Below are 8,436 nucleotides of genomic sequence, written 5' to 3'. Positions count from 1 at the left end.
CCCCCCGCCCCCCCCCGCCCCGGCTCCATTTCCCTGTTGCTTCTCCTACCTGGGAGATTTCAGTAAGGATGATCCCTCGGTACTGTCTGCCCTGCCCTAGGGCCTCCATGTCAGCCAGGAATTCTTTCCTCTCCTGGATTTCCTTTACCACTGGAAAGGGAAAGGGCTGTCAGCGTACAGGGCAACGGGGGCCCTCAGGCTCCCGGGAGGGACGGCAGGGACGGCAGGCTGCTTCTCTTGGGAACAGGAAGCAGATCTGCGGTTGCCCCTCAGGGATTCCCCCCTCCACACACACTCCCCTCCCCAGCGTAACCGGCCCATGAGGGGCTCACGTTCTTCAAACCGGTCCAGCTCAGGGGCTGGGTTCTCCTGTCGCACAGGAGGGGGCTTTCTTTTCCGTTCCGCTGGCTCCTTCCCGGTGGCAAAAATATTTTGGAGTCTTCGCTTCTCCTTCTCCAGATCTCCTGTTGGGCCCGGGCATGGCCTAGTTAAGGCGTGAAGAGCACCCCCATTCATGGTCCGTGTTCCCAGTTGGGCACGCTCGCTCCAGGGTAACATGGGTAGGGCTTCTGCAAACCCAGCACCTTCTACCCTAGGTGCCCCTGAGCTGGTCAGTCATGATAGGCAGGAAGGGGTTGAAAGAACCAACGAGAGCTTCGCCAAACCCCACACGTTGCCTGGGTGCAGAGCAAGGCTAAGAAAACTCATGACTGCCGCAGTGCAGCTGGGATGGGGAGGCTGCCTGGGAGCTGTCGGAGGGGCTAGCCCAAGAGCCATGTCAGGTGCCAAGTAGAAACGGGTGGGGCGGAACGACTCCCTGAAATAGGCTGCAGCGCAGAGGAGCCCTGGGTTCCAGGCACCGTGTGAGCTTGAGAGAGCAGTGGCCGTGATGCCTGACTGCCAAACATTCATCAGAGATGGGCGGAAACCAGTTAATGGTTAAAGAGAGTTCTGGGGTCTTCCCTGGTGGCGCAGTGGTTGAGAGTCCGCCTGCCGATGCAGGGGACACGGGTTCGTGCCCCGGTCTGGGAAGATCCCACATGCCGCGGAGCGGCTGGGCCCGTGAGCCATGGACGCTGAGCCTGCGCGTCCAGAGCCTGTGTTCCGCGACAGGAGAGGCCACAACAGTGAGAGGCCCGCGTACCGCAAAAAAAAAAAAAAGAGAGAGAGTTCTGGAAAAATGTATGGAAACTAAAACCTAACTGGTTTCCCGTGCACCCTGAATGCCCCCAAGCTAACATGTGCTGAGGTTCAACAGCATCGGTATAAACAGCGGGAGAATTTGATTAGCTGCCTGCTCAGCGCTCTGCGGGCTGCAAGCCTCCCTGCCCCCTACCCCCTCGGAGGGAAGTAGAAGAGGGGCTCTAGAGGAGGCCCCTCACTTACGGGTGGCTTGAGGCTTGAACTGCTCCCGGCTGTAGGCCCCGTTGGCTTGGCACATGCTGGCAGGCCGAAGGTGGGACCGGACGGCCAGGATGGGAGGCAAGTAGATGGCTGAGGCCAGCTGCTTGGAAGGCAACACCCTCTGGCTGGAAGTTGGACTGCACTGTAGGGGGAGAGTGTCTCCTCCTGCGGAAGGAAGGGTCAGGGTGGGGGGGCCCTCCTGGCTTTTTTTTTTTTTAGTTTATAAAAGTGGTCCCTACCTGTTATAACAAGTCAAACAGTACAGAAGGGTCTTCCCTTCTCCCCTCCGAGCCCCCCTCTACAAGAAGCCATGGTAACAATTTGGTGGTCTCAGCCCATTCTTTTTGATGCTTACATAAACATGTTCAAAGATACATGTGCATATATAAGATTCATGTTTCAAACACTGGATCATACTGTATTCTGTTCAGTAATAGACTCTTAACAGTCTATCATGGACATCTTTCCAGATCACTCCATTTATATATAACTTATTTTTTATAGCTGTATACTAGTCCTTAGAATGGAAACATTATTTATTCAATGAGTCTCCTAGTTTCAGAAATGCAGGCAATTTCTAGTGTTTTTTTTTTTTTAACTATTTCAAACAATGATGTAATAAACATTCTTGTACATCAAGCCTTCATCCTGGTGCTTTTGTTTCTATAGATGGATTCCTAAAACCTGCTTGGTCCGTGGGCAGGGAGGGATGGTTTGGATGGTGCTAGACACCAATCCCTCCTACCGTCCATCCCCACTGCCTTGACCCAGACCTGGGGCTCCTCCCCCAGGCCAGCCAAATGTGTCACCTCCTGCCTGGTTGACGGGCCCCTCCTCTCAATTGCCTTAAAGCCCAGATCAGCACAGTCCCCAGCCACTGTTTTGATCTGGCCCCTGTCTACCTCCCTTACATTTCCAGCCTTCTATCATCCATCTGGCAAATACGTATTGAGCGTGTACTCTGTGCCAGGCCCAAGGCATTGGGGGTAAAGTGTAAGTAAGATGAAGCCCTGCCCTCATGGCACTTACATCTGGGGTGTAGATGATGATAAAACAAGTAAAATACATGGTACGTTATATGGTGATGGTGACAGTACAGCGATGGAGCACAGGGTGTGTCGGAGCAGGATTTACAGTTATAAATAGGGTAGCCAGGGAAGGCCGCACGGTGACAGAGACATTTGAGAAAAGACCCAAAAGTGGTAAGAGGCCAGCAGGTATTTCAGGGAAGAGCATTCCAGGCACAGGGAATGGCAAGAGTAAAGGACCTGAGGTGGGAATGTGCCTGGAGTGTCTGAGGAACAGCCAGGAGGTTAGGGTGCCAGGAGTGGACTGAGCAAGGGGTGGGGTGTAGTGGGAATAGAGGTCAGAGGTCACGGAGGGCAAGAGACATACCGAGCCTCGTAGGCCTCTGGAAAGACTGGCTTTTACTGTGTGCGTGGTGGGAAGCCATTGGAGGGTTCTGAGCAGAGGAATGACATGAGCCCTTTAGCTGCCCTTGAAAATACAGCGTTGGGACTTCCCTGGCTTCCCAGTGGTTAGGACTCTGCACTTCCACTGCAGGGGGCATGGGTTCAATCCCTGGTCCAGGAACTAAGATCCCACAAGCTGCACGGCACAGCCAAAAAAAAAAAACAGCGTTGGGGGTCGAGGGTACAGGTAGTCACAGTCAGGATATGGTTTGCAGGTCAAGCAGACAGGACTGCTGATGGGTTGGATGTGGGGTCTGGAAGAAAGAGAAAGAGGAGACAGGATGTCTCTGAGGTGTCTGCCCTGAGGAACCGGAAGGATAGAGCTGCCATTATTCCCCACTACCCTTCCCTTCTCACGCCCTCTACCTAGGGCCACACCATAGTTTATCTCTCTTCTCTGAAGAGATGCTGTGCTTTCTAGAATGTTCCTCCTACTCTCTCTGCTATTTCTACCTGTCCAGTACCAAATACTACCTCTTCCTTTGGCTCAGTCTCAGTAAATAATTATGTCCAAGTAATTCTGAGAGTTCAGGTGAAGGAGAGAAATTTGTGGCTTGCAACAGAATTTGAACTAAGCCTCAAACCAACAAGTAGGACTTGGTTAAGAAGAGAGGAATAGGGCTTCCCTGGTGGCACAGTGGTTAAGAATCCTCCTGCCAATGCAGGGGACACCGGTTCGAGCCCCGGTCCGGGAAGATCCCACATGCTGCAGAGCAACTAAGCCCGTGCACCACAACTACTGAGCCTGTGCTCTAGAGCCCGCGAGCCACAACTACTGAGCCCACGTGCCACAACTACTGAAGCCTGTGCGCCTAGAGCCCCTGCTCCACAACAAGAGAAGCCACCACAATGAGAAGCCCGTGCACCACAACTACTGAGCCTGTGCTCTAGAGCCCGCGAGCCACAACTACTGAGCCCACGTGCCACAACTACTGAAGCCTGTGCGCCTAGAGCCCCTGCTCCACAACAAGAGAAGCCACCACAATGAGAAGCCCGTGCACCACAAGGAAGAGTTGCCCCCGCTCGCTGCAACTAGAGAAAGCCCGCACGCAGCAGACCCAATGCAGACAAAAATAAATAAATAAGATAAATTTTAAAAAAAAGGAAGAAGAGAGGAATAGAGAGATGATTCTAGGAGAAGAAACCAGACTCAACAGCAATGCTTGGAGGCAATATTTTAAAGAAAAACCTTTTAAGGAGAACAAAACTTCCAGGCAAACCGGTGACTTGTGTTGCCCTAACCACTAACGCAATTAGTCCTTCAACTAATATTGAGCACCTAGGAGCCAAGGTACCATGGTGAACAAGGCAGACCCAGTCCTTGATCTCCTGGTATTTACTTTTAGTGGAATTTCTAGCATATTCTCTTTGTAGTCATGTTATAGGGGACCCCAAATGATTAGTAGACTGCTGAGTATGGAGATTGAGTTATATGACTCAGCTGTGTTGTGGTGCTAGGCAATGGCAGCCTGAGTTGTCCTTGTCTACAATGAGGAAGGAGATCTGACTTCTGAACTGGTCTAACGGAGCCTCCCTCCCTCTGCCAGTGCTGGGCAGGCACTGTCGATATTTGTCTCTCTGACTTTCCCATCCCTGTGCCTCTGTGGTTGACCAGATGCCTCCTGATAGGTACCTTCTTTCTGGAGAGACGGCAATAGCTATTGGTAGATTCAAGTGAAATGTGGCAGGTTTGGACCTTCTGGCATCCTCTTAAAGGTAACTCTACAGATCTCTGTTCTGATCCACTATATGTTGATTCAGTTAAATCTCAGAAAGCAAGGTTGTTTTTAAGATCTTAGAGAGCTCCTTGTTATTGTGCGCATGTACATTCCCTTTTTTGTTTTCCTTAAAAATAAATAATACAATGTGTGGTTAGAGGTGAGCTGTGGAAAGGTTTTGCATATTTTTCCTAAGTTGGAAGCCTGCCAGTAATCTTGTTCCTGCCAGCTAAGCTATGAATGAAACAATCTATGAATGAGACACACGCAGTCCTCTCCTCTGGCGAGCTCATACGGTATGTGTGTAAGAGGGCGGGATTAGTTTGTAGACTTGACAGCGTTCAGAGTATCTGGCTGGGCAGGAAGTCTCGAATGGGCTGTGATCTGTTGGGAAGGTTGGCTGGAGCCAGACTGCAGGAGGGGCTCATGTGCCATGACCCATGTCGGGGCTTGAAGACGCAAAGACCCTGCAAAGTCAGTTCCCCAGGAGCAAGAGTCAGAAATACTATTCAATTTTTTTTTCCTCTCTTTTAAAATGAGGTCTCCTACTCCTTAATATGGAGAAGCATGAAAAATGTGGCTCAGAATCCCTCTGCCCTGGAAGCTTCTGCAGATGGCCTCTTACGTTTCATGGTGTCCATGATGTGGCGCCGTTGGAAGTTTGTCAGTTTGGATTCCTTCATCATCACTGCAGGACAAAGCACTTCAGTGAGGCCTCCTGAGCTGCAAGCAGATGCCTTTATCTCACCCCACCGAAATTTAACATTGTATCACCTCCTGCCCCCATTCAGCACCTGAGTACTTGGCCGCCCCCACACTGCAGCTTGTGGGATCTTAGTTTCCCGGAACAGGGATTGAAGCCAGGCCCCTGGCAGTGAAAGCGACGGGTCCTAAACACTGGACCGCCAGGGAATTTCCTTCCTTTCCTGCTTTGTTTTTTTTCTATAGCACTCATCACTACCTAAGTTCTATGTACCTTATTATTTGTTACCTTCCTACTAGAATATTGGCTCCATGGGACCAAGAATTTTTACTTGTTTTTTTGTTTTTCTTCTCTCTCTTTTTTTTTAATTGCTGTATTTTCAGCACCTAGAACGATGTCTAAAGCACATAGTGGGCTTAAATTTTTTTTGTTGTTGAGTGAATGAAGGAATGAATGAACAAGAATTCACTAAGCATGTGCCAGGGGCTGGAGCTACAATTGTAGCTACAAATGTAGCCAAAACAGGCATCCTGTCCTGATGGAGTTCATGAACTAGAGGGGCAGATGGATGTTAATTCAATGTTAATTCAACGGGACACACTAGGTATCTGACTACAGGTTGCCAATGAAGGAAACTGACTACTAAGTATCTGACTACTAAGCCCACAAAGGAAAAGGTATTTGGTAGAGTGCTGGCGCCTAACAGTTGGTTGCACTGTGGTGGTGGGTGGGGAGGAAATAAAGCTCCCCTGGGGAAATTGAAAGTGTGATCTAAGGGAGGCAGGGGAGTTAACTACTCTAAAATTCTTAGTTCTTTGACTTTTGGCCACTTCCAAGTTGTAGGACCCCTGAATCTTTCTGAACTCCAGGCTTCTTATATGTAAAATGGAAACAGCAATTGCTAAACTATAAGTCATTCAGGGGAGAACTGAGTTACAGAGAGTAACTGTGAGCACCGGTCTTCTTGTTTCCTTTAACGCACTGACCTCTGAGCAGCTCGCAGGTCTCTGGGGTGTAAGTGGCCGGCTTGGGGCAGCGCCAGAACCCTGTTCCTTTGGTCACTGTCTCCACCCTCTCCTGGGAAGCCATGGAGGGCTCTAAGGAGGGAAAAACGCAACGACACACCCCCTGTTTCCCAGATCCAACCTCTGCTCCCACACCCCCAACACCACCCATAGTTTGGGAGCAGGGGTCGGGTCGCAAGAGAATCGTGATGCCGTCTGTGAACATCGCGACAGTGCCCGATCCTCCCACCCAGAACAGATCCACTGGCAGATCCACACGCGAACAGAGACCTCAACCTGACCTGGCGCCTGTGTCAGAGAAGTCCCCTCGGGAGGAAAGGGGCGTTAGGGTAACCGTGCCCGCTGGGTGACACGCCCAAACGGAAACCTCACCCTAAAGTAAGACCCCGGCTGGGTGGCCCCTCCCCACAGAGAGCGGAGGCTGGGCTCAGCAGATCGTAACCAGGGCTCTGAAGCAGCATCCGCGCCGGGGCGCCGCAGAAATACTTTTGAGATATCAGCGACTAGAGCCCGCAGCTAACCTGTCTGGCTACCATGGTAACGCGCACACGCCGCCCGGCGCATGCGCACATTTATCACCGCGCCTGCTTCCCGGAAGTGATTGCCTCTAGGTCACGGCGCAGGCGCAGAGTACGCTTGACGTCGAGCGAGGCGGAGGTGTGCTGTTTGCGGGTCTCCGCTCGGGTCTGGGGCGCAGAACTCTGTAGCTGTGGCGCGGGTGTCATGTCAGACAACGAAGACAAGTGAGTGCGGGAGCGAAGTGACTTTTGCGGAGCCTCGCAAGGGGCGGGTGAAGCGGGAGGCTGGGTCGAAGGAAGTTGAGGAGCCAGGCGTCGGGGGGCAGTGTCTGAGGGGACTGGGGGTGCTGAGGGGTCCCGCGGAGCTGGAGAAGGGTAGGGCGGTGAGCCGGCAGCATAGACCCGGCCAGAGGCTGGGCACAGAAAGACCCCGGCTCGAGGGTCCAGAGAGGCTCACTGAAAAAGGTATCTTTCAGCAAACTTCCGCTGAGTCGGGCTCTGTGTCAGTACCTAATAGGTGTATTAGGTATAGTCTCAGCTCTCCAGGTGGGGTCCCTTTCTAGAAGAGGGGGCAGGCCCACAGACATAATGCGGGGTCGTGTGAATTGCGTAGTAGGCCTGTAGTATAGAAGTAATCCAGAGGAGGGTCTGGGGAGACTTTGAGGTGGTAAAGGTCTGGGAGGCTTGCAGTAATCCAGGTGAGAAAAGGTAGTGACTTGCACTAGGGTGATAGTAGTAGTAGTGAGAAGTGGTTTTGAAGTCTGGATTTATTTTGAAGCTAGAGCCCAGGAGATTACCTGATGTGTGGTGTTGGAAGAGAGGTCCATCCTGAAGATAAAAATAGGGGAGTTCTCAGCATAAGTATATTAGTCAAAGCTGAGAAACAGAGGAGATCATCAGGCGGGTGTCAGTAGAGAAGAGGAGATGACTGCGTGTCAGAGCATCCCAGCATGGAGAGCTTCGGGGGAAGAGAGGAGAAACCGGCAAGGGAGACTGAGAATGAGAAGCCAGTGAGGTGGGAGGGCACCAAGAGTGTGAGGTGTCCTTGCAGTCAAGTGAGAAGAGTGTTTTGAGTGACACGAGTGGTCCTGTGGGCCAACTGACAGATCAGGCTAAATGAGAACGAGAATAGTGCATCACATTTAGCAATGTGGAAAACATTAACAAACTCGAAAGGATGGTTTGGGTGGGATCATGGAGGTGAAAGTCTTTGGAGTGAGATGATGACAGAATGGGGAGAGAAGAATCGGGAACAGTGAAGATGGACAACTCTTGCAAGAATTTTGCTCCCAAGGGGAGCATGGAAATAGGGCTCTGTGAGGAGGGAGTAGAAAAGTAAGCTCTGTTTGTTTTTTTAGACGAGGAACTCAAATGACTTAATGATTTATTAAGTGATTCACTCATTAAGTAGATATTTATTGAGCACCTCCTATGCTAGTAACTCAGATGAGACACAGATCTCTGTCCTCTTTGATTCTACTAAGTGGTGCTCTAACTGGCTGCTGCTTCTCGTACAGTTTTGATGGCGACGACTTTGATGACGTGGAGGAGGATGAAGGGCTGGATGACTTGGAGAATGCCGAGGCGGGCAGGATT

The 8,436-nt window shown here is 51.2% G+C and overlaps 2 protein-coding genes across 3 annotated transcripts in view; one reads left to right on the top strand and one right to left on the bottom strand.

Moving 5' to 3' along the window:
* CUNH22orf23 (chromosome unknown C22orf23 homolog) overlaps positions 1–6,388 on the bottom strand; it is a 6,687-nt gene extending 299 nt beyond the window's left edge. Inside the window, exons 1-5 of one of the 2 annotated variants that reach the window (XM_007454037.1) lie at positions 6,284–6,388; positions 5,220–5,282; positions 1,387–1,569; positions 333–464; positions 50–150 (exon numbers count right to left, since the gene is read on the bottom strand). In XM_007454037.1, coding sequence (XP_007454099.1) covers positions 50–150; positions 333–464; positions 1,387–1,569; positions 5,220–5,282; positions 6,284–6,386 — 582 coding nt within the window. In that variant the 5' untranslated portion in view covers positions 6,387–6,388. The remainder of the gene's footprint in view (positions 1–49; positions 151–332; positions 465–1,386; positions 1,570–5,219; positions 5,283–6,283) is intronic. The other variant, XM_007454038.1, reaches the window with a different exon arrangement.
* Positions 6,389–7,045: 657 nt separating this feature from the next.
* POLR2F (RNA polymerase II, I and III subunit F) overlaps positions 7,046–8,436 on the top strand; it is an 11,173-nt gene continuing 9,782 nt past the window's right edge. The window contains exons 1-2 of the mRNA XM_007454036.1: positions 7,046–7,065; positions 8,358–8,425. Of these exons, the coding sequence (XP_007454098.1) occupies positions 7,046–7,065; positions 8,358–8,425 (88 nt within the window). The remainder of the gene's footprint in view (positions 7,066–8,357; positions 8,426–8,436) is intronic.

The sequence above is a fragment of the Lipotes vexillifer genome, unplaced genomic scaffold (genome assembly GCF_000442215.2).
Source record: "Lipotes vexillifer unplaced genomic scaffold, Lipotes_vexillifer_v1.1 scaffold382, whole genome shotgun sequence".
NCBI lineage: Eukaryota > Metazoa > Chordata > Mammalia > Artiodactyla > Lipotidae > Lipotes > Lipotes vexillifer.
Note: the sequence above shows the minus strand (reverse complement) of the source record. Positions and strands in the feature narration are given on the sequence as shown.